The 24934-nt window shown below is 38.5% G+C and overlaps 1 protein-coding gene across 6 annotated transcripts in view; it reads right to left on the bottom strand.

The window, feature by feature from the left end:
• Positions 1 to 1748: 1748 nt before the first annotated feature.
• The window catches only part of PSIP1 (PC4 and SFRS1 interacting protein 1), a 35074-nt gene continuing 11888 nt past the window's right edge, over positions 1749 to 24934 (bottom strand). For 3 of the 6 annotated variants that reach the window (XM_017837925.1, XM_017837924.1, XM_017837927.1), the window contains 12 exons: positions 22950 to 23057; positions 22060 to 22122; positions 20806 to 20905; positions 19104 to 19179; positions 18002 to 18224; positions 17278 to 17396; positions 14865 to 14920; positions 13866 to 13936; positions 8884 to 8985; positions 7969 to 8188; positions 5014 to 5125; positions 1749 to 2540 (listed from right to left, as the gene is read on the bottom strand). In XM_017837925.1, the coding sequence (XP_017693414.1) occupies positions 2480 to 2540; positions 5014 to 5125; positions 7969 to 8188; positions 8884 to 8985; positions 13866 to 13936; positions 14865 to 14920; positions 17278 to 17396; positions 18002 to 18224; positions 19104 to 19179; positions 20806 to 20905; positions 22060 to 22122; positions 22950 to 23057 (1311 nt within the window). In that variant the 3' untranslated portion in view covers positions 1749 to 2479. Of the gene's footprint in view, positions 2541 to 5013; positions 5126 to 7968; positions 8189 to 8883; positions 8986 to 13865; positions 13937 to 14864; positions 14921 to 16450; positions 16560 to 16610; positions 16739 to 17277; positions 17397 to 18001; positions 18225 to 19103; positions 19180 to 20805; positions 20906 to 22059; positions 22123 to 22949; positions 23058 to 24934 lie in introns of those variants that run through there. The other 3 variants (XR_001878514.1, XM_017837928.1, XM_017837929.1) reach the window with 3 other exon arrangements.

The following is a 24934-nucleotide window of genomic DNA, read 5'->3' as shown; positions in this document are numbered from 1 at the left end:
TGGGATTCATCCAAGAGTACTCATAAGAGCAAGCTGATACCATTGCAAGGTTGCTAAGATTTTTGAATGGTCTTAATTCAGAGAGGTCCTATCAACTGAAAATCTGGCTAATGTCAAGATGGGCAAGAAGGATGACCTTGGAAACTACAAATCTGTCAGTCTCACTTCAGTGCCTGGCAAAGTAACAGAGAAGTTTATTCTGGAATTTACTGAAAAATACCTGAAGGACAATGCAGGCATTGGTCAGAGCCAGCACAGCTTCGGGAGAGGAGAGTCCTGCTTATCCAACCTGATTTCCTTCTATGACAAGGTAACCCACACAGTTGATCAAGAGAAGTCAGTTGATGTGATCTTTTTGGATTTCAGTAAAGCTTTTGATACTGTCTCTCACAGGATCCTTCTGGACAAGGACAGGATGTGGTATGTGAGCAATTGGATCATGGGTGGAACACAGAGGGTCATAGTGAATGGGGTGACATCAGACTGGTGACCTGTCACTAGTGGGGTTTTACAGGGCTCCATCTTAGGCCCAGTTCTCTTCACTATATTCATTAACAACTTGGCTGCAGGACTTGAAGTAATACTAATTAAGTTTGCCAGTGACACTAAATTGGGAGCAGCTGTTGACTCCCTTGAAGGCAGGGAGGCCTTGCAGAGAGACCTTAACAAGAGCACTGGGCAATCACCAACCATATGAAGTTCAACACTAGAAAGTGCTGGATTCTGTACCTGGGATGGGGCAACCCTGGATGTACATAAAGACTGGGGAATGAGATGCTGGAAAGCAGTGCCACAGAAAGGGACCTGGGGGTCCTGGTCGACGGCAAGTTGAATATGAGTCAGCAGTGCCCTGGCAGCCAGGAGGGCCAACTGTGTCCTGGGGGGCATCAGGCAAAGCATCACCAGCTGGGCGAGGGAGGGAATTGTCCCGCTCTGCTCTGCACTGGGGTGGCCTCACCTTGAACATTGTGTGCAGTTTTGGGCACCACAATATAAGAAAGATATTAAGCTCTTAGAGAGTGTCCAAAGGAGGGCAACAAAGATGGTGAAGGGCCCTGAGGGGAAGCTGTATGAGGAGCGGCTGAGGTCAGTTGGTCTGTTCAGCCTGTAGGAGACTGAGGGGAGACCTCACTGCAGTCACAACTTCCTTGTGAGGGGAAGAGGAGGGGCAGGCACTGATCTCTTCTCTGTGGTAACTGGTGACAGGACTGAGGGAATGGCCTGAAGTTTTGTCAGGAGAGGTTTAGGTTGGATATTAGAAAAAGGTTCTTCACCCAGAGGGTGGTTGGGCACTGGAACAGGTTCCCCAGGGGAGTAGTCACAGCACTAAGCCTGACAGAGTTCGTGAAGCATTTGGGTGATACTCTAAGGCACATGCTGTGACTTGGGGTGACCCATGCAGGGCCAGGAGCTGGACTTTGATGATCCTTGTGGGTCCCTTCCAACTGAAGATATTCTGTGATTCTCTGAAGATTTTTAGAACTATTAAACTCTTAATTTTTAACCTGGCTGGCTGCTATCAAATACCACACACAGTTGTTCCTAGTTCTGATATCAGGCAAAGTGTGTGTTTCAGAAACAGCTTCCAGAGAAACTTGTAACTGTTGTGTTCCCTTTCATGCCTTCAGGAACTTTTCTTAAAATAATTTACCAGTGTTTCTGTTAAAATTCAAGTTAGGTGTCCCCAAGTTAATGCCAAAGCAATAAAATCAAAATAGTACTAAAATCAGACTCTCATTGCTCTTATGAATGGTTTTGTCTATACAACTCTCTCTTTATTAAATTCTTTAATTCCGTAAATCGTTCAAGACACTGTTTTCCAACCATTGTGCATCAACAGGTTCTGTAAGAATACCACACCTCTTTCCAGTATACTTACTATACCAAAAGCATACCATACAGCCACATTACAGTAAATTGGCACAATGCATTTTGCAAAAACAGAACTAGACTTATTTAAAAAAAAACAGTTCGGTATACTCATACATTAACATTGTAACAGCTACAAAAATGCTGCTTTCAACTCCTACAAAACAGTGAAAAGACATCCCCAGCAAGAGTTGAAAACCTATGGACAAACAGAGGTCAGTATCATAGGAAGAGAGGAGGTTTTATACAAATGAAGCAATTGGAAAATTAGAAGTATTTACACTTTTTCCTGCTATTAGCTAGACAAACATACAATAGTAAGTTAAAAAATATACTACAGCTCTAAGTCCTTTAACTTGTAAGCATTTGCCTTCTAACCAGGATTTCTGACTTTTGAAATGTGTTACCTGTTAATACTGGATAAAACTATTGGCAAAAGTGTTTACATACTTTAAAACCAAGACTAAAGGGGCTTTTATTCCACAAAATTTAACTTTAAAATACTATGCTTATAAAATTATTTAGAATTTCAGCAGTCTATAGATTTCAAATGCAAAACTTAACAATCCTCTTTAATTTGTAATTCAAAAAAAAAAATGCTCCTGTGATGTCATTTGTTTTCAAAGGCAGAATCATCTGCTGTCTTTTCAAGCTCTCTCTCTTCACATGTCCTAGAAACAAAATAATGCAACATCATTGACCATAAAAAATGCAGCAAGCAAGACTTACTCCATGTGATTGTACAGTCTAGAGCAAGCAATGCTGATGCACATTTATCACAGCAGATGAAGTTTGGACAAGGAGGCTGGTAGTGATACCAGCGGTAGTATCATACCTAAAACGCTAGGCCCTCATATCTGAAGCTAAGATGGTAGTGATTGGCATCACTATTGATGTATGTGATGGGCTGTGAATAGCAGTCATTCAAAACTCGATTTGTATTCCATTAGAGCAATTCTCCTCAGTCTGCTGCCAAAGGTATGTCAGTTTAGGTGGAAAACTGCTCTGGCTTAACATACCTTACCACATGTCCCTGCGTAGCCAGAAATAATCAATCCAATCTCCCAAACACAGGTAACTTCAGGCAGCAGTATGTATTTTTAACAAACAAGAACTGAAAGATATTCTTAAGTGCCAATTAGTTCAGAAATATTACACAACTTCAGTCTTCCAAAATTTTTGACGTACCTCTTCAGAAAGGTACAGACATATCTCCCCTCTATCAGGACAAAAGTTCAGAACTGAATAGACAGCCCTGTGACTGAAGAGGTTTACAAACTATATGCTTAGAGTCAGCAGTGGGAACCACACAGGTGTTTTTAACATTGATAATACTTATTTTGCTTACTTGTGTCTCACTTCTAAGCAACTGAATACTGTAAATAAAAATGTATGAAAAACACTGAAAGGAAGTTTGTATGATGGAGAGTCTGGAGCGTGCTTGAATTCAGAGCAGGTATGTGGATGTATTTCTCAATATGTAAATATTTGCATGAGGTGTTATAAAATCTGGTTTACAGCTGTTAGCCAACAGTAAGTTCAAAGAGACTGTACCGAAGTAGACATAAAGTTTTTTTTGTAAAGTGGGTTTCTTTCTGTGTTTATGAAAGACTTTTGACTGTGTCAAGAGTACAGAATTCAAAGCCACAGCAAACATCACATACACTTAACGATATAAATGTTTATTAGCAGAACATGATACCCTCACTAGCTCATGCATGGAAAATATATTTGCAAGTTCTACAGGCAATCACAATTACTGAAGTATTAAAGGTAGAAATTGTCTTGCCTCAAAGTTACTTTTTTGAAACACTATATGCAACAGCCTTTTCCAGGCATGTTGTGTAACTTTCTGGAGTAGTGCCCTTACATTTCTTTTGACCAATGTCCATTGAGGTGTCAAACATGCACCCAAATATTCTTAATTCTTTTAATCACAAATACAAAGGGCAATCTGACTGAGATTGTCTTCCTACCACTCAAAAATCCAAGTGTTGTCAGGTTCTAGAAGAAGAATGAGGAAAGAAGCAGGCCATGAAAATAGTCTACCCTGGACAAGCAAGTTTAGTAGTTGTTTTTTTTTAAATACTTGGCCAAGTATATTCTATTAGAGGAACAGAACTGAACTACTGAACTGCCTTGATGTTAATGCCAAGTAGTTTGAGTGTTGCACCTTGTTAGTACCACACTGTGTGATTTGGCCAAATCACTTATTTAAGCAGCAGGTTACAATGTCTAACCTGTATGAGGAACCTACACTTGCAACTCCACTATGTTCCTGTAGCATGCTGCTTGCTCAGACCAAATGAATATTTGGCATAATTGGTCGAAAACTCCCAAACTTCTGAAAGTTGTGTAATCAGAAGTCAGTACTTCTGAGGACACCTCATGTCAAATACCAAAATAATTTTCATCCTAAGGCGTTTTTTTGTTTTGTTGTGTTTAAGTTTACCTGCATGAAGCTACATTCTGTTGTGTATTACTCCATATGCTGTAAGAGATTCACTGCCTGTTCTGTTTACAAAACAGCATTTTTTAGTAAGACCAAGGTTTAAATACTTAACCTCCTGACGAATTCAAGCACTCTTAGGACTTCTTGTCTGGAAATGGTAATTGCATCAATAAGCATTCAAAGTTCTGGAATTTCTCAGGTCTATGTTCTAGCCTGCAGTTTATCTGCATTTGAGCAATTCTATAGCTACACTGTAGAATACTAATTAAAGCAGCTTGGCTATTGATGAGAATACATGAATTCACAAAAAAATTAATAAATCCCACTAGTTTCTATAAGACTGGGTTCAGGCTTCCTTTGCTTCCAACTTAATAGCATTGACTAGTCCAAAATAAAGGAAAAAGCTTTTACTTTGCCCTGTCCCACCACATGCTGATTCTCTCCTACAACAGGACATCCTGCAATTTTGTTAAGTCTCCACTACAGCAGTGAGTGAGATAACTTTTAAAATGTAAATTCGAAACTTAAACAGAAGATTTACTTGCTATTATCATTCTCTGAAGTTGAGACAAAATTCAGTGAAGAAAACAGTATGCCAACATGGTTAAGTCACCTCAATCTACCGCTGTTCTATTTTACATCATTAAGCTAGAGCAGAACAAAACCTTAGCTCAGCAAGGTTATTAACTCACTTTTTCTTACTGCCAACTTCATGCCTATCTTTCTTTTCCTCAGCGCTTTCTCCATTGTGTTGTAACTGGTTGGTGTCCTGGGCTTCAGACCCTCCATTCAGAACCTTTGAACCTTTAAAATGAAAGTGCAGGAAAGCAGTACTGCAGACAGCAAAACTGTACTCAAAAGCCCCAGATAATTTCTTTATCAAATCAAGCATTATAAGTGTTTTCTCCTCACCTTGATACCCACACACCTGAAACAATACAAAAGACAGCAACTGATATGGTTTCAGCTCCTGAAAATTCCATGCAAAGTGCCTCATCCCATAAGTCTAGTAATGGGAATTGAACAGCGTATATCTTTCATGCAATTTCAAGTTTTTCTTGTGCTTGCTATGCTACAGATATAGGACTAATGCTTGTTTGTATTCTGACCAGTCAAAGAATATACTTCAGCAGTGAATTCTGTTTACTATTCTAACCTGGTTGGACCATTTATGGGGATTCTTGATACTTTTAACTGTACAAGTTAATAGTCCACCACATATCATTTACTCTCAACTCTAACAAATAAATGTGTGTAATCAAAATATGAGAGTGTATATAAAAAGTAAAAGTGGTTAGTTATAGCATGCAATTTTCAAGCAGGAAAACAAAATATGGAGTAGAAGCTGTATTTAGTGAAAGTCCAAGCAGGAATACCTAACTTAATTTCGGCCATGACTACATGCTTTGCTCTGATATTACAAGCCAGTGAATTTTGAGTGAACTGCTGAGGAACAAATGACTAAGTCAGAACTGAATCCTATACTTCAAGTTCCAGGTTTATAAAAAAACCCCCTCTATTAAACTACTGTACTAAAGCAAGAAAAAAATTCATGATGTTTCTCATCTGAATTCTTACAAACTAAGACATGCTGAAAAGCAGACAAGATAATTTAAAGATGACATTCTAGTAGTGTATCTATTTACACTTGCTCAGAATCAATTCTGAACTTGAATGCCATGGGAGGCATTTAATAAAACAGTAAATGCTATAATCTCTTGTTACTAAAGGGAATCGGATGCTGTACATCAAGTACAATCAATTACATTATTGTGTTTTGTAAAGATAGTCATAGTTCAGCAGTTCAGTTTGGGCAGAAGAGTGCACATATGGATCAGAATTTCTCTTTATAGCAAATAGAGAAAAAACAACTTCCCTAAAATATCCCCCTACTCTGACAGAAGTTTCCATTCTCTGTGACTGGGTAACAATATGGTATTTTACTGTGTCTTGCTGAAGTTGTGTTAACCTTATCTGGAGTGGCTTCACTAGCCAGACAACGTGTAGGAAGTCTTTCAGTTTAGCCCTTTGTTAACGTATTTGTTGTGCTGATCACTGGTTTGGGGAAAGATCTGTATGGAACATCTACTACATCACACATTCTCTCACCATAAAATGTTTGGATTTTATCATCATCCTTGCTTCCATAGCAATTACAAATAAAGTAGCATATCAACTACAGTTTTTCTGAATCCTTGGCATCCTTTATCACCTCAATTACAGTAATTTGTTTATTCCAGATCCAGGTGTGCAATTTTCAAATGATTTCCTAAAACAGTTTTGCTCCCACAGTTCAAGTTCAAAGTAAATATAATTTCTGTGAGGTGCTTGTGGAGATTAAGGATCTAAATAATTTAAAAAGATGGGTAGAATTCCTACATTTTCAAAGATTTAAATACATTTGAACATATTTAAAAAGGCAAGTATCTATTTTACTACTGATGTATTACTGAGCATGCTTACTATGGAAAGCTTTCAATATTATGCTGTACTTGTACATTACTGATTTATCTGTGATAGTACTGTTAAGAGCATAGACATTTATTCTCCCATAATAGTAGTTCTGTTAGCCTGAACTACTGAAGTTGCATCACAGGAGTACTACAGAAGTACTTAAAAGTTGCTGCTACACAAGGTAGAGCGTGCATGATACAGGAAGAGGCTAATGAAGAGAATGAAGCAGCTGCAAGTTCCATTGACAGGTGGAAGTCTAGGTATGGGAGGAATGGAAGGTTTTGGCTGGGGTGGAGTTAGTTTTCTTCACAGTGTCTAGTATGGGCTGTGTTTTGGATTTGTTTTGGGTTGGTAATAGGGTAACAAGGTTCATAACGCAGAGATGTTTTTGTCATTGCTGAGCAGGGCTTACACAGAGCCAAGGAATTTTCTGCTTTTCATAATGCCAATGCTGGCAAGGAGCCTCAGGGTGCATGGGCAGCTGGGACGGGACACAGCTGGGACAGGTGACCCAAACTGACCAAGGGGATATTCTGTACCATATGACATCATGCTCAGTATATAAATTGAGGGGAAGAAGGGGGAAGAGGAGGTATGTTTGGAGTGATGGTGTTTCTCTTCCCGAGTCACTGTTATGTGTGATGGGGCCCTGCTCTCCTGGGGATGGCTGAGCACCTGCATGCCCATGGGATGGATGAATTCCTTGTTTTGCTTTGCTTGTCTGTGTGGCTTTTGCTTTTCCTATTAAACTGTCTTTATCTCAACCTGTAGATTTTTCACTTACCCTTCTGATTCTCTCCCCAATCCCACTGGTGGGTAACTGAGCAAGTGGCTGGGTGGGGCTTGGTTTCTGGCTGGGGTTAAACTGCAACAATGTAATTCTACCTCATGTCTAATTTTTTTTTAATCCTGTAATGTAATCAAGTTAGAAAATTTAAAGAAGTAAAAAATGCTAAACTCAATTTTTAGAAAAGCCTTTTCCTTCAGGTAATAAGAAAAAACATGGCCATGGAAAACATTACACTCTTGAATTTGAAAGTTAGTTACAGCAGTTTTATCCTTGACTATTTCAGTTATGTAAAGGTTTTCATAGATGGGCAGAATTCCTACATCGCGGATGTTTTGAAGCTGTCTCAGAAATTAATAGAGACTAAGTCTTTTATATGACAAAAAACTAAAACCACATGACTTACCTGTTTGGTCCTTTTCCTTTTCCACCTTTTTGTTTGCTCCTTTCTTCCACTGTTCTTTGGTTTTGTTAGCTTCTTCATGCTGCTTCTGCTCAGCAAGTGATTTATTTAGTACTTGGGAAAGAACAGAATCTCCTTCCCCAACAAGAAACATGGTCTTGAACTTGTTATATAGCATTGTAGATTTCTCCATGATAACTTGGCTAACTTTGAATTTCCGTATCTGAAATCAAAGAAATAAAACAATGAGCTCCACTTAGGTATTTAAATGCCTGTGTAATTTCATCACGTGCTAGATGAAATTCTTCATTTAACCCGAAATGACAGACTTTCCCATTCTCTGATGTATCACAGAAACTAAGAACTGCCAGGTGGGGAGGGACCTTGAGGGATCTCCTTGTCCAACCCTTCATGGAAAAGAGAGCCTGGATCAGGTTAATTGAACCCCCTGTCCAACTGCATCTTGAAAACTTCCAGCGATGGGAACTCCTCCACATTCCTGGGGAGGCTGTTCATGTGAACAATTGTTGTCACTGTAAAAAAATTTATTTTTTAATATCAAGGTAAAACCTTTCCCAGTGCAACTTGTACCCATTACACCTCATCTTCCTCATATGTCTCCTTATGAAGAGAGAGCTTTGACACTCTCTTTGCAGCTGCCTTTTAAGGTGCTGGAATACTATGATGAAGTCCTCCCTTCAGGAAGGAAAGAACTAAACCCTTCAGTCTTTCCTTAAAAGGGAGGTTCTCCAGCCCTTTGATCATCTTGATGGCCTTCCTTTAGGTCCCCTCCAGCCTGTCTGCATCATCCTTGAACTGTAGGGACCCAAACTAGACATAGTATCCCAGTATTAAAAAAAAGCTGATATCATTTTAAAAAACCATATAGGTTACTTTAATTAACATTGCAAATCTCACCTTCTTAAGAGTTAGAATCATCTCCGTATGTTTCTGAGCTTGTTGCATTGTGACTTGAAGGGATGCAAGCTCATCAAGAGCCTCAATACACCTGTTCACATCCTGTATATAAACAAGAAATTAGTTTGAAGACTTAGCTGACATGTTAGTAATTTTTAAGTAGCCATACTAAATTAATTTCCATGCTCACTGACACCTTCCTATAACATCCTTAATTTGACTATGTACTTAATTGTAGAATACCTTATGTAGTCAAACTTGCAAACAAAAATTTAACACCAGTTGCCTCTCAGCTACTTTCATAAAAGGCAGATGGTATCTGAGTAACTTGTAACATTTAAAAAGAATTTTATCCTTTCAAAATACAAACTCAAGTTTTATGCTAGTTTCATAATTCTAGTACTTCTATGCTTGAAGCTGGTCTGTCTAGTCAGTCTTTACCATGCACAATTTTTCACAAGTGATTTGCCACTGGGAAGGTAGTAAAGCATATTAAGTGGACTGCAGTTAATATAGAGAACTGTGTCTTTGTAGATTTTTCAGTTAAAAGTTTGATGAATGACACTGTGCAGGACATACAGAAGGAATTATGTGAGCTTCTGATGCATTTCTAAGAACTAGTGTACTAAAGTCTTCTTTCTATAATACTTAGTTCTCATTTTCCTTATCTTCTGCTAGTCTTTATTTTAATTACTACTTAGAACTCAAAAGAGTCATTGCTGGTACAAGTCACAATAATCTTCTGTATCTTGTATAAAGTTGTAGCTCCTGTTCTAAAAGGAAATCAGTAGTAAAAAAATTTACTATTTGGCTCATGACAGAATGATTTAAGCCAAATCATGAAAAAATGCTGAAGTAAGAGCTTTCGGAATTTTATTTAAGGTGAACTGTTTTTTGAGACAAAGTATTGGCATAGACTTAATAAAATAATTTAAGAACAGGCAACACTGGAAACTAACGTTTCATACTAACACTGTGGTGGTTAGCCTTGGCTAGCAGCCAGATGTCCACAACAGCCACTGCAAACAGGATGAGAAAGTTCATGGTCAAGATAAAGACAGGGATATTGCTTACCAGTTACTGTAATGGGCAAAAGAGACTCTACTTAGGAAAATTAATTTATCATCAACTAAAATAGATGTGGGTTGTGAGAAACCAAGACAAACAGTAAACCAACACTTTCTTTCCCTCCCTCTCCCATGCTCAACCTCACTCCAGACTCCCCTCCCCAGCCCAAGCAGTGCACAGTGGTAGAGGGTCAGTACATCACAGATCCTCTCTGCAACTCCTTCCCTCACAGTCTCCTCTGAGGCTTCAGGTTGGGCTCTCCCCATGATCTCCAGTACTTCAGACCAATCTCCAGCATGGGTTCTCAACAGGTCACAGTGTGGTCTCTTCCACAGGTTGCAAGGAGAATACCTACTCCAACAACACAGAGCACCTCCTCCCTTATTTTTGACCTTGGTGCTTCCTCTGCTGTTTCTTCCTCCCCACCTCCTCCTCCTCTTCTCTGCCCAGTGTGTTTTGCTCTCTGTTCAAGTAAGTTTCCATAGATGCATCTCCATCCTGGCTGAGGGGCTCAGCCATACCCTGCAGGGTTCATCCACTGGAGCAGGCTGGAGCTATCCAGCACAAGACAGTCAGCCCCCTGCCCTCACTACCAGAACCTTGCTTCCAAAACCCAGAACAACTCTGTATTCCCAAGTTGTAGCAGCTTGCTGTTCCTCATGCTGCCATACTTCTTCACTCACACTCATACTTTCTTATCTTCACATTTTCTCCAGACTGAACACTCCCAGCTCTCTTTGCCTCCCCTTCTATGACACGTGTTCCAAGCCCTTAATCCATCTTTGTGACCCTTAAGTGGGTGCCCTACAGTAGGTCCATATCTCTATTGTTCCTGGGAGCCCAAAACACGATCCAGTGTCTCATCAGTGCCAAGAAGAGGGCACCCACCAGGTCCTTCCATGTTCTGGCAACTCTCATGCAGCCTAGCATGCTGGTTGCCACTTCAGCCACAGAAGCAGACTGGTGGCTCATGCTAAGCTTGGTGTCCACTAACACCTCAGGTCATTTTCCCACAAACTGCTTTCCAGCCACTCAGTGCCCGGCTCGTGCTGGTGCATGGGGTTGCTGTCCAGAGGTGCAGAACTGGAAATTAAGTTCATGAAGTTCCTGAAGGCCCATTTCTCCAGCCTGTCCAAGCCTCTCTGGACGGCAGCACTCCCATCCAATCCTTGATTTCAGTTCCATATAATTTTCAAATCTGCTATAGGTGTGGTCTGTCCCATCATCCCAGTCATTAATGAGATATTTTAATAGTACTGACTACTGGTGACTGGTCTGTAGCTGGACTCTCTGCTACCAATCAGTCTTCTGTGCACTGCTGTTCAGCCAGTTTTCAGTCCACCTTCCTATACACTTTTCTTAGTCCAGACTTCATGAGTCTGTCTTTGAGGCTGTTACGAGAGACTGTGTCAAAAGCCTTTTTAAACTTGACATAAACTGTGTCCCCTGCTTTCCTTCATTCACCAAGCCAGTCACCCCATAGAAGGATATCAGTTTGGTTAAGCATGATTTCATATTCATTAACCCATGCTGGCAACTCCCAGAGACCTTACTGTACTTCATATTATTGGAAACAATTTCCAGGAGGATTTGTTCCATCACCTTTCAGGGGATCAGCATGGGACTGACTGGCCTGCAGTTTCCTAGACACTCCTTCTGCAAGGTGAGGGTGATATTTGCTTTCTTCAGTCCTCAGGAACCTCCCACTCATCACCATGATTTTTCAAAAATAAAATGGTGTGGATGCACAATGACACTATTAAGCTATCTCTGCACTCTTCAGTTTATTCTGCATCAGGTCTCACTTTGTTTAAGTGTTCTTTAATTTGATCATTGTTCTCTGAGCATCAAGGCTTTCCCATTCTTGATCTTTCCACTGGTCTCAGGGACCTAGGATTCCTGAATGGAATTGTACTAGCAAACTGAGGTGAAGACACTGATTACCTTAGCCTTCTTTTTTACTAGGATCCCAACCCCATTCAGCAGCAGGCTCACATTTTCCTAGTCGTCCTTTTACTGGTGAGGTGCTTGAAGCTTTTTTGTCCCCCATTTCTCTCCCGAGATTTAACTCAAGGTGGGTTTTCATTTTCCTAAGCACATCCCTCCATGCTTGGACAGTGCTTGTATATTCCTCCCTGTTCACTTATCACTGCTTCCACTTCTTGTATGCTTCCTTTTTTGTGTCCTTACTATAGTCAGGAGCTTTTTGTTCATCTGTGCAGCCTTCCTGCCACATTTGGTTATTCCTTCTGCTTGTGAAGATGAATCAACCTTGAGAATTGCTAAAAGTGAGCCAGATCTCCTGGTCCCATCTTCTCTCCATCACAGTCTCTCATGGGATTCTTCCAAGCAGATCTCTGTAGAGGTCAAAGTTTGCTCTCCAGAGTCCAGGGATGCGATCCTTTTTGCCCTGCTCCCTTCTACCAGTAACCTGAACTCCACCATTGCAGTCACTGCAGCCAAGGTTGCCCCTGACCTGCAAATGCCTGACAGCTCTTTGTTGTCTAGAAAAATCAGGTCCAGCAAGGTGTCTTGCCTTGTTACCTTCTTCATCACCTATGTTAGGAAATTACCACACTCCAGAAGCTTCCTCCATTGGTGTGTAAGTCTCATGCCCCTTCAGCAGATACCAGGATGTTTCAAGCCTCCAATTAGTACCAGAGGTGTCTCCCAATTGTTTAAAGATGACTTCATTCTCTGCTTCTCCCTGATTAGGTGATCTGCAGTTGACATCCTCAGGATATTACTCATATTGGTCTGCTCAATAATCCTGACCCATAAGCTCTCAGTTGGCTTATTAACTGCCCCAGTGCAGAGCTACACGTTTCCACTGATGTTTCACAGAGTTCTTTCATCTTGTCTTTCCAGCACCCATCTTTCCTGAAGAACTTCTCACTGAATCTCTGATATCAGTGAAACCACAGCCCTGCAACTGCAGATATACAGTTCCCCTGGGTAATGCATTAGTGTAAAGCCACCCCTAAGAGAAAAACAGTTGTGCTGACATTCCAGAAAAGTTGAAAGCTTTCCTCATAATGCTGTGCTGCCAGCACTTCCTCATTTCTGTGCTGAGGTGGTCATGCCAATTCAGTCCTGTTTGGCAGAAGAATGCTTGTTGGTTACAAAGTCAGTTCTCTTTACATTACTCTGCTGACATCTGTTTATATCTGACTGCCATCCTGCTCCACACCACTTCCTCCTCTGCTACCATTCCTAGTTTGATGGTCTTCAACCAGGCTGGCCAGGTTGCCTCTTGGCAGCACTACTTTTGGGTGGATCCTGCTACCTCCTAGCACACTTATCCATTCCTTCACAAGTTCTTTTCTCAAGAAAGGAGGCAACCACCTGGGTCCCTATACCTTGACCATCACTCTCAGAGTCATGCAGTCATGCTTCATAATTTCCAAGCATCCCCTGACTACACCATTGGTAGCCAACACAAAATCAGCAGTAGCAAATAAATAGTCTTATGGCCAGAAAGCTTTAAACATCTGCCAGTAATATTCCAAATCTGAAACTCCAACAAGCAACAGATTTCACTCACTTGACAGCAAGTGGAGTCAGCAGACTGGTGCCCCCAACCCCTTGCATCAGGAAGTCTGCCACTGCCACACTCAATGTCTCTCCGATGCTTCCACATAGCTAAGCATGCTGATCTGGCACCAGATGCTTCATTTTACATCATTCCATCTGAATGTTTATAGTAAATAATTTATTATCAAGTATTTTCAAACAAAACCAATTTAATTTGCTGACACTCATCTTTCACTGCCCACAGTAACCACATTTAAACAGCAGTTATCTTTCAAATTTAAAGAATTCCTCTCATTTTCAGAATATTATTTAAATCGAGCACACAATCACTTCCTACTGGAATTTGACACATAAATCAGTTTTTAAAAAAATATACTTACCAGATTATCAATTTTCAGGGAATTCTTTATTTCTGCATGTATCCTTTGAAGCCTAGAATCCATTGATGTTTCTGAAGATTGAAATAGTATGTATGAATATTTGATAATAATATCAGGTTTGTTTTTGCAGCTTTCACACTCTAATTGTGGGCTAGCTTAACAAGAAGTTTTAATAAATACTAAGAGTTACAAAGCTGGAAGACTTAAGACAGGAAACTTGGATATCAATGATTTGTTTTCAGTAAACTGGTCGTGATTCAAGTCCAAATCCACCCAAATAAATGTTCCCAGTACACATGCTTCAGCAGGTGTGAAAGATGAACAAACGTGGCCTACTCTAATTCACATGCCGAATGCCTGTTTGGATTTGATACGTATTCTGAACAATACTTCACGCAAACAGTTTCCTTCAAGGCCAATCCATCTTGGATGAGTTTTTGTTTTCCCCCTGCGGTGACACTATGTTGGCTGGAGTCTATGACACTGGATTTGTACTATACTACAAATTACAGCCAGTGGTTTGGATTGCCCTCAAAGATGGGAGTGTTGAAAAAGGAGTTACTTATCCCTCCCTGTGAAGGTCAGTCTGCGAGTACAGGTCAGTAGAGAAGACCATGGCAACCAGAATCTAAGCCTCCGGCTTAGTAAGAGGTAGTATCTAAATATTTTCAAGAGGTCTCTCAGAGTACAGTGTTATGAGAAGATAGAAAGGAAAAAATGATGGGAATAACTGAAGTGATTCAGTTCAAAGAGTAAAAGCTTTTGTTTCTTGCTCACAAACAGAAGAGACCAAGGCTCAAAAACTCAAATGACAGTAAAGTCAGAATAGCCAAGACCTGTTCTAATGCACTTCAGAAAGAAAGAACACAGGCAAGAAATGCACTGTTTCACACACCTGAAATGGATCAGACATCCCAGCCCACACAGCCACCCTCAGCAGTAAATTGTGCCCAAAATATAATATGACCAAGAAGTACTGTTTAGCTTCTTTAAACTAACCTCTCTTCTTCTCAATCTTCTTAACTTCTGCTTTCTTGCCTTCTTCTTTACTCTGCCTATGAAAAATGGTAAAGTGTTTTTCCAATGTCGTACACCCTGCTTTTCATACTTTTTTTTCTAATTTTTGGATGAGATGCAAAATTTTGAAGCGTTATCTCAGTAAAACATTGCCGTGCAAGAACACAAAGAGACAAACCCGGGTTTTCAAAGGCTGAAACAAAGTAACCAAATTAATTAGCTAAGATACTGCTGATAAATCGTCCTACTCACAGCTGCTTTTCCCTAGAAGCAGCAAATTACAGGATTTTAAAAGCAAGTCACATTTCCAAAACGTATTATTTGGGGGGTTGCATGTATAAATTGTACAGAACTAACTTTTGGAGAAGGAAAATATTTTTATGAGGATAACAAAAAGAGTAAAACTATTTGACATTTCCATGGGGAATTATGGAAAGATCAATTAATCATAATCAGTTCCTATATGACCGATTTTCTCAAATAATTAAATGTAACAGTAAACATATCTTACAAGTGACCATAAAGATATCAGTAATAATTTAAATATTCTTGAAGGAAGTAGTAATAAGGAAAAAAGATTTACTGCAAATGCATTGAAATCTCCTGGATCTTTCTCCAATTGTATCACTGAAAATAACGCTGAGGATCATGAAAAGCAAAACATAATTTGTCTCCATCTCAGTTACAGGATGAACACAGGCAGAAATCTTTCAAACACACTTTTAAATTCCTTACTCAGAGAAGATCATGAACTCCTGTTTAGCAATTCCTCAGTCTTGTCTTACTGAGGGGTTTAAAGGCCTCATTTTAGAATTTGCATATTTCAGCATGTCATAACTAAATCTCCTGTGACTAATTTACTTCCTGTCACAGTAATATGTAGGCCTGCATGTCTTATCTTCCATGTTTCTTTCATAATCTATCCAGTTATAGAATCGACACTTTCAAAGTACATAAAACTAGTTTGCTTCAACTGGCAGCACAATCTTAACAGCAGAGACAAACTGTATGGTGTAAAGCACTTTAATTAAATAAATACTAACGAAGTAGCTACAAAGACCAGAAAATGGATACTATGCTGAAAAGCGAAGTAATCAAAACACATAACAGTCTATACTATTTTTAGTCAATATTGAGTTTTGTGATATTAGTCATCAGCTATAATTAAATTCATTATGCATTCAGAATCTACTTCTCATTTATCTTACTGAAACAAAAATCTATCTACCGTCCAATGCATAAAATATGACACCTATTTAAAAGTAGAAATTTGATTATTATAACTAAATCAATATATGACTCGATTTAGTTCGATTGCAGAAATCAATCAGCCTGTGTCAGAGTTAAATACTGATATATTAAGAGCTGCTAAGCTTCTAAGGACAATTTAATATCTCTGAAGTTGCTACAGGCAAGTAGAATAACTATGTTAGGTTTCCAGAGGAGTGACAGGAAGAGAAGAAAAAAAAGGGGCTGAAGGATTAAAAAAAAAAAAAAAAGACCCCCACAAAACTAGATTCTTGTTAATGAACATGAAAAAGGTAGGATTTTGTTGTTACAGGTAAAGGAGACCATTATTCTCTTCCTTTTTCTCCAAATTTTTACCTTGTTCTCCCTTTCTTCTGCCCTCCCACCAGCTGTGGGGATGGGAACATCATGCCTTTGTGGTGGCAGCTTCTTCATTCATTTGCAGAAAAGCTCTTGAAAATGAGTCAGATTTCTTCCTATTGTTCCCCTCCTCCTTACCCCCCAGTTTCTAGCAGGATCTTCTCTCCATTCTTATGCTTGATTCATTTGTGCTAAATTATTTTCCAAATGCAGACTGCTCTTGGTATCACTCAACTGGCTTTGCAGTGCTAGAATAGAATAATGCTTAATTTTTTAACTTCTTCTGTCCAACAGCGTGTGCTCCAGCTGCCAGACAGAGAAGGAAATGTTTTCCAGATAACCCTATGCATTCCACATCTGATCAAAAATCCATAACCATGATTTAAGAGGTCCTACCAGTTGTCAATCTAATGTATCTAAAAATTGTAAGAAAAATACATGGCTGTCCTGAACAGTTTCTCACACTGACCCCTTTATACATGGTTATTCTTAGGTTAGTTCTAAAAAGAACCACCAGTTGTCCTCTGCTAGGGATTCCAAGTCACTGAAAGATTGACATCACTTAATTTGTATGTTCAATTCTTCCCATCCTCCCACAAAAGAACTTATGGTTTAGAGTAACTTTTTACTCTTCCCTTAAAAAGAAAAAATAGAAAAACAAAAAGGCAAGGGGAGAAAAACAGAACACAGTGCAAACAAGTTCGGAAGTTTTTCAAATATTGTCCCCTCCCATTAGGTTCAAGGTATTCCTACAACTTGTGGGCATCACATGTTAAAATACACTCACGATTCAGATTCTGTCTGTTCCTCCTGTTTACGCTTTCTTTCTGTTACTTCTCTCTCATGTTGGCCTCTTACAATGCCCCTTCTGTGCGCTGCCTGAAAGCTTCTTCCTCCTTTTTTCTTCTGTTTTTATTTGGCATTTAATGGTTGGAAAGAGAAAAGCGATATTATTAAATTATTGTTTCCGTAAACAGATAAACCTACCTACACAAGTATCTTTCTCTGCTCCATGGAGCAACCTGACAAAAGGTGGCTTTCCCTGAAACTAAATATAATTTCATTAGTCTTTTCTTCCTTTTTTCTTTTCATTGGAAGGCAATGTTAAGGACTAGAAAAATGAAGACATTACAAATTGTTGGCTAGGGACAGCTTTGTACCTTTCAAAAATGTGATTTCAAGCCAAATGTTCTCTAGATGCACCCAAGGAAAACAACATCTGTGTTTCAAGGAACATAGATTAAAAAAAAAAAAAAGAAAAGCCTTCTGACAAAATAAAAGCTACATATAAATTCTTAAAGCATCTAAGAAAAGATGCTTTTCTTAGAAAATACTGCAAGTTCCTCCAAGAATTATTTGAGGGAATTAAGTTTTGAAACTTCTGTTCTATACATCTGTAAGCCAAGTCACAGGACTCCAAACTTCACTAAGATCTAGCTTTAACTTGAAGAAAGATCTTCAGTGATACTACTTTCCTTTATAGTAAGCTTGTCAGGAAAGCAAAATTATACCTTGTCCCCTTCTTGTTCTTCTTCATCTTCAGAATCAGAAGCTGATGTAGAACCCACTTTTGCAACATTTTTCCTTTTTGGTTCAGCCTCTTTCTTTCCTTCCTTTTTATCAAATTCCTTCTTTGATTTCTCCTCTTCCTTCTGACTCTCCTCATCTTTTTTCCCTTGCTTTTTGGGCTTTTCTTCTGGTCCTTTTTTCTTTGCCTTCTCCTCCTCATTAACACTAAAACACGAACAGTATTTAGGCACCATGTCCACTACCTACAGCGACTTTAAAAATGACATTTTAACTCAGTAAGTTGATTTTTTTAACCACAGAATATTAAAAATTACGAAATTAATTCACTTTCGGTTAATTTAATGCCTTTTGAAAAAATACTTTGTCTTCTTCTAAAATTAAAGCCCAGGAACTGTGGGGGAAAAAACCCATACAAATAAATAATAGTATGGAGGCTCCAATGAAACTAACTTTAATATAAGTCCATAGATCCAAACCTAAGAAGTTCGTGCTCAGCAGGTTCTCCACATACATATGGGTCTGCAGGACCAAGGGTGCATATACTGTAAACTAGGTTTATAAAGTACCCTTATTTAAGGTGTACATATACCAAAACTGTGCATTTGCTAATTTATAGAAAAGTAAACCAATGCCCAACTTTTCCTCGAGTTTGCAGAAGCACTAAGGACTTGACATAAGAACTGAAGACGGCAAAAACAAAATTTAGGTAACTAATAGGGTTGGAATTCCATCAGAAGAGACTTCTGAAACAAAAAATGCAAGAAAAAAAAAATCACTATTTCAATTTTGTGTGATCTTGTATTTTCTCTTAGTAAATATCTTTCCTCTTCACTCAGCAGGAATTTGGCGCAGAATTTACAAGTTAGGAAATTCAAGATTTTCTGTCGCTTGTTCCAGAAATGTAGTACCTTGAGTTACTCTGTACTATAACTACATCAACAGAAACAGTAACTCATACTGAGCACTAATGGGGCAAAAACTGTCAGGAACTCACTGCTAACTATGAAGTCTTAACATAAGAAACAACACTGTTTACAATGAAGAAACTTTAATTTTAGAATTAAGGAAAAAAACGTAACTCACAGGTCACCCTCAGAAAGACATGATGGTTTCACCAACTTGGGTCTCCCTCTTGGTTTTGGAACTTTTACTTCAGAAGCTAGTAGTTATACAGAAATAACAGGTTAGTCCACAGCCACTACCTACTCCTTGTCTATGTGGAAAGATTCTTACTCAACAGACATAAGCTACTCTTAAATCAAATAAGTTAAAGTGTTGGTAGTTTTTCAGCTGACTGGTAAATTAAAAACTTCGGTGTTTTTCAGCCACAGTCTCCAACTACCAATTCTTGTGCTTTTTACAAACCATACAGTTAGATTTGTTTCACACATTGCATAACTAATACAAACAAGTCTTAAATTAGACAATGAGAAAGTCTGAAATTAGAGAATGAATTCACTTAGTGCCCACATTAATACAGTTTGTTATCCATATTTTTAGATGTATCATGGGACTTCTATCACTCTTCATGGTAACAACCCACTATCAGGAAGTTCTACCACCACACTGTAGTGCAGATCAAACCCCTGCATTTCCTCAGACTCAGTACATTCTTAGGAGTAAGACAAACAGCATGTCTGTCTTCTTGGCACCTATATACTTCAAATGCTTTTCCAGTACCACAGTGAACATGTGGTCAGGAAACCCAACACTCACTATTTAAAGTCTTGTTGGTTTTAGCACGGAGCACAGCTTAACAAGAGATGAGGGCATCATATCAACACCAGAAAAGGCTTTATAGTACACTTTCCAAAAAGGTATTTTATACTGGAGGCAAAAGCACCTCTTATAAATCCTTTCCTGCTCTTACAGATAGCAGTTAGTAAAAAACAGCAAAAAATGGTAAAGATAAAACCACAAATATTAAAGATGTACATTTGGTACATGTAATAAATGACAGAGGGGCATGAATTAATATTTAAATTTCCTAACAACTCCCAAGGCAAAAGTAAATAAGTCTATTTAACTGTGGTTGCACTGTTTTTACATTGTCAGCAGATACAGATGACTGAATTCTTTGTTTCCCTGGCTGGATGCTCATACAACATACTTAACTGCTGCAAGAACTGTTTTCTCTTGTATTAATGATCAAGATAATCTGCAAGTTTACCATAAAACTTACAATAGATCATTGCTACTTGAAAAGAAACAGGCACTATAGTGTCACCAAATGATTCTAATTATACATTTTAAAAAAGCAAGTTGTATTGTTTTTTAATTTGTCTATCAACCTACAGACTGCCTTAAACATCTTTTTAAACAAGTCTCTCCAGCTCTTAGCTTTTTTTTCTTGTCCTCAGAGCTCCACCTACAGGTTTGTTGTTCCCCCAGTTCTCTTGTGTTTTATGGATATTCTAACACAATCAAAGTAGTTTGTAGACCTTTAATGTATATAAACTTTTATGGAGCAAAAATGCAGAGAGAGCTCTTATCACATATTTATACTTTAGCAGTATTTTATGAAGAAGGCTTTTCTAAAGGTAATAATTGTATCCAAAACCAGTCTTTAATTTCAAAGACTGAGCATTAATGCTAACAATTTAAATCCATTTATGTCCTAAATTCATCAGTTTGAGATGAGGTTCTCATTATAATCTATCAGCAAAGCCCACCTTTAGCATGAAAAAATACTCTGTAGTATTTTAGGGGAAGGAGACAACTCCCTGACTAATTCTACACAGATATTTCTGTGGTGAAAAAAATTAGATAATTCTTCTGAAGTTACCTGCTGGTCTTCCTCTTTTGGGGCTTACTTTTGGAGACACTGGCATAGGAGCTGCTGCTGCTCCCACTGCTGCTTCCTCAGCTTCAGCTCGTTTTTCAGACTAATTTAAAGAATGAATTTCACAAGTGAAAAAAATACATGACCCCAGTATCTCAATTACTTTCTCAAACAACAGTTTTAAACTTCTAGAAATAAATTATTATGCTATTGGTTGTACACATGAAAAAGTTTCCAAATTCAGTAACAGATTATATTTAAGTATTACTAATTTGACCCTCTCCATACCATCACTACCTGGTAAGAAATGTTTCATATAAATTCAACCAGCCCATTCATCTTCAGAACAAACTTATCTTGGTACAATAAAGCAAGGAGATTACTTGTAAGTATTTTTAAGATCACCATAACAGCACACCAAAACCCAGTTTTAAGCAGGCAAGTTCATATTTCCACCTCCCAAATACTCTTCTTTTACAGTATCCCATCATCACCCAAGCTGCATCAAAGTATCAAGGCAATAGGTGGAGCTATCCAGAAAAATACCTGCTTCCAGCTCTACAGACCAATGTTATTCACCATGAAAAATTGTATGTTGGCCTGCAGCAATGGGACATAATGACCTGTAACTACACAGTCATTTCAGGGGGTTTGGGTTGGAAAGATGGATAGAACTTATAACAAAAGACCTCGATGAAAAGATACATATCTCCCCGCAGAAACAGTCCCTATCCATACATACAGATGAAAAGAATTGAGAAAAATTTCAACTGGAAAAAACAGTCAAGAATTTAGCATCTTGTATGCAGGACAACAAAGAGTATAGGTACAGCATGCACTTTACCTGTGACAAACATACTAGTCACAGATTTTCCCAAATTGAAGACATCAGAAAATCACAAATTTGTGAAAAACAGAAGTATTTCAGATATTGGTTCAGTGTGATAAAGATGTTAAAACATAGACTGTTTTATTAGCAGCCTAGCAACAGCTTATATCTTATTTTTTTCTTACTTGTAATAGGTTTTTTGGGAAAGATGGGAACTCCATATTCCACATCAAGTTCAAACAGAATTAAGACTTGTAAAACACACTCTGGGAAAACCTTCATTTCCACAAATCTTTCTGACATTTGAAAAAGGGGAGAAGGGTGTCAAGCACTTCAACTTATGCATAATCTGTCATTAAAGAAAATAACATTCAGTATTATCACAGCTGAAAAATTCCAGTAAGGGAACTAATTAAATGCACTGTTACCTTTCTTTTTCTTCCTCTTCTAGCAACTTTAGGAATAGAAGCATCATTTGTTTTCATCACATCCTGTGAAGATGAAAAACAGTGCAAAGAGTCTTAAAAAACAAAGATATTTATTGAAATTATTCTAAGTATTTTTCACAACTGAAGCCTCTAGCACATAGTTTAAACAAGAATCCTGTAACGTATATGAAGACACTTCCTGCTTTTAAATTATTAAAGTCATGATTATGGCTTTAAACTGAATAAGGGTAGGTTTAGATTAGTTATTAGGTAGAAATTCTTAACTGTAAGGGTGGTGACGCACTGGAACAGGTTGTCCAAAGAAGCTATGGATGCACCATCCCTGGAAGTGCTCAAGGCCAGGTTGGATAGGGCTTTGAACAACCTGTTCTAGTGGAAGATATCCCTGCCCATGGCAGTGCGATCGGAACCAGATGATCTTTAAGGTCCCTTCCAACTCAAACCATTCTATGATTATCTGGTACTCAGGACTTTTTCCTGAAAGATAAAAAAATAAACTAAGTACTAAATAATATTCTGTTCTAAATAAAGGTATGTAGTGATGCTTCAGTCTGTCTGAAGTCTTTATTTAGTCCTCAAGAAAAGTACATTTGCAATACAGAGTAAGTGATAAAACCCACGGTGTTCCACCAGTTTTAATTCAAGTCATAGAAAAGTCAGACTAAGTTTCCCCTCTGAAGAAAACTACAGTTCTGGGAGCTTCAATGAGAGGTCTAAACATGAGTGAACACACAGAAAGTTTTATATAATTAAACAACTCCCGAGACTGTCACAGAGTAATAACTATAGTGTCTGAATACTCAGTAATAGATTTACACCAATCAACATATTAAGATCTTTACTGGTACACAGAAAAAGCTCTAACATACTTCTTTAATGTTTTTGTCTGAAGGTGGATCATCTTCCTTTGAAGTATCCATCTCCTTTTCTTCTGTTTCAGCTTCCGTAGGTAAGTTATTATCCCCTTTAGGGGATAACTGCAAAGGGAGTCAACATGGGGTAAAAAAAATGCATTAGGAGGTATTTTACAGTGAAAAGAGAACATGCTATTTACTATCAGGCTGTTCTTCACTTTAAATAGTTTAAATCGACAGATTTAAGTACCCACTCAAAGCTTGACTGTACTGGAACACTTCCTCCTGCAGCATCTCTCTTACAAGGAAAGGCTGAGGGAGCTGGGCCTGTTCAGCCTTGACAAGAGACAACTGAGAGGGGACCTCATCAATGTCTCTAAGTGTCTGAAAGGAGGGTGTCAAGAGGATGGAGCCAGGCTCTTCCAGGTGGTACCAAGCAATAGGACAAGAGGCAATGGGCAGAAACTGATGCACAGGAAGTTCCATCTGTACATGAGGAAGAACTTTACTGTGAGGGTGACCACGCACTGGACCAGATGGCTTAGGGAGGTTGTGAAGTCTTCCTCACTGGAGATAATTAAGAACCATCTAAATGCAATTCTGTTCCATATGCTGTAGGATGACCCTGCTTAAGCAGAGGGTGGGACCAGATGACCCACTGTGGTTCCTTCCAACCTGACACATTCTGTCATTCTGTGTTGAATAACCCTTTGTCTAGTTCAGCCCACCTGTTGTGGCCATACCTCCCAAGTTCTTGTGAACCTGCTTGGCAAAAACTAAAACAGCGTGTTATTGTTGTTATATAATAATATAATATATCATAATAATAATATATAATAATAACAGTGTGTTGTTATTGTCATACTAAATCAAAAATACAGTATTGCACCAGCTACTAAGACGAAAACTAACTCTATCCCAGACAAAACCAGGACAAGTAGTAAACAGACCACAAACAAGTTGTTTCATCTTTTGTAGATTGTAATTTCTGCCTTTGTTCCTGTTTTGTTGGCATTTTTAAACCTTAAAAATACTAGGTTTTGTTTCAGGTAAGCAGTTAAGACTTGAAAAAATCAAGTGTTCGTAATAATTTACTTGAAAATAATCAACATTTCCTTGCAGCCTATGTATCTGCGTGTTTTTAAGATTTTCAGTTCTTTCAACTTGAATACTAGTGCCTTATCCCACTTGCAAGCCCTTCTTTTGCAATTCCTTTTTAAAGTAGCTAGTTTTTAAGATCTCAACATTAAACAAAGCAACTATCACACAATATTCCTAATTACCTGAACACATGTAATATCACTGAATCTTTTTACAGAATACAATTTTTTAAGACGGAAGAATTATTGGCTCTCTAAAACCAGAGGAAACCAGAGTACAAGGACTGGTTGACAGAATTTTATAGCTTTATTACTACAAAAAGAGAAGAAATTTGCTCCATATTTTGCCTTAAGCTGATTGGGACTAATAACAGAAATCTAGGTAAAAGGACCCGTTCAGGATCTTCCACTGCATCTTCATGTTTAAACTGCTCTTACATCTTCCTGTTTCTCTTCCACACTGACAGCACTAAACAGCCTAAAAGCACTTTTCATGAGAAACATGAAGCTTAAGTCATTGGCATCCCCACTAGCACATATTGCTTGAGGCATGAATTCACAGTGAAGCAAACTGATTAATCAGCCCAGTTTAAAAAAAGCTTCCCCCTTGCAGTAGCAAACACTAAGAACAAATGCTTTTATCAGCAGCATGCCTGGGCAAGAACAGCATTGGTTTACTAACACTGTCAGCAAATTATGTGTTGAAGAGTGCTCCTAAGGTATAGTAGACAGAACCCAAATCACCCTTAACTTCTGCATGTGGAAGTAGTAAATAAGAAACTCTAGACAGCAACAAGTTGGGAGAAATAATTCATCAATAACCCTGTAGTCTCCAACTTATCAGTATACTACCAGTAGACTAACTTTTTTCCTCCAATCAGAGGACTTTTTTATTCTTGA

This window comes from Lepidothrix coronata, unplaced genomic scaffold (assembly GCF_001604755.1).
Source record: "Lepidothrix coronata isolate B3197 unplaced genomic scaffold, Lepidothrix_coronata-1.0 Scaffold317, whole genome shotgun sequence".
Taxonomy (NCBI): Eukaryota; Metazoa; Chordata; class Aves; order Passeriformes; family Pipridae; genus Lepidothrix; species Lepidothrix coronata.
The sequence above is the reverse complement of the archived record's forward strand: the minus strand, read 5'-3'. Positions and strand labels throughout refer to the sequence as shown.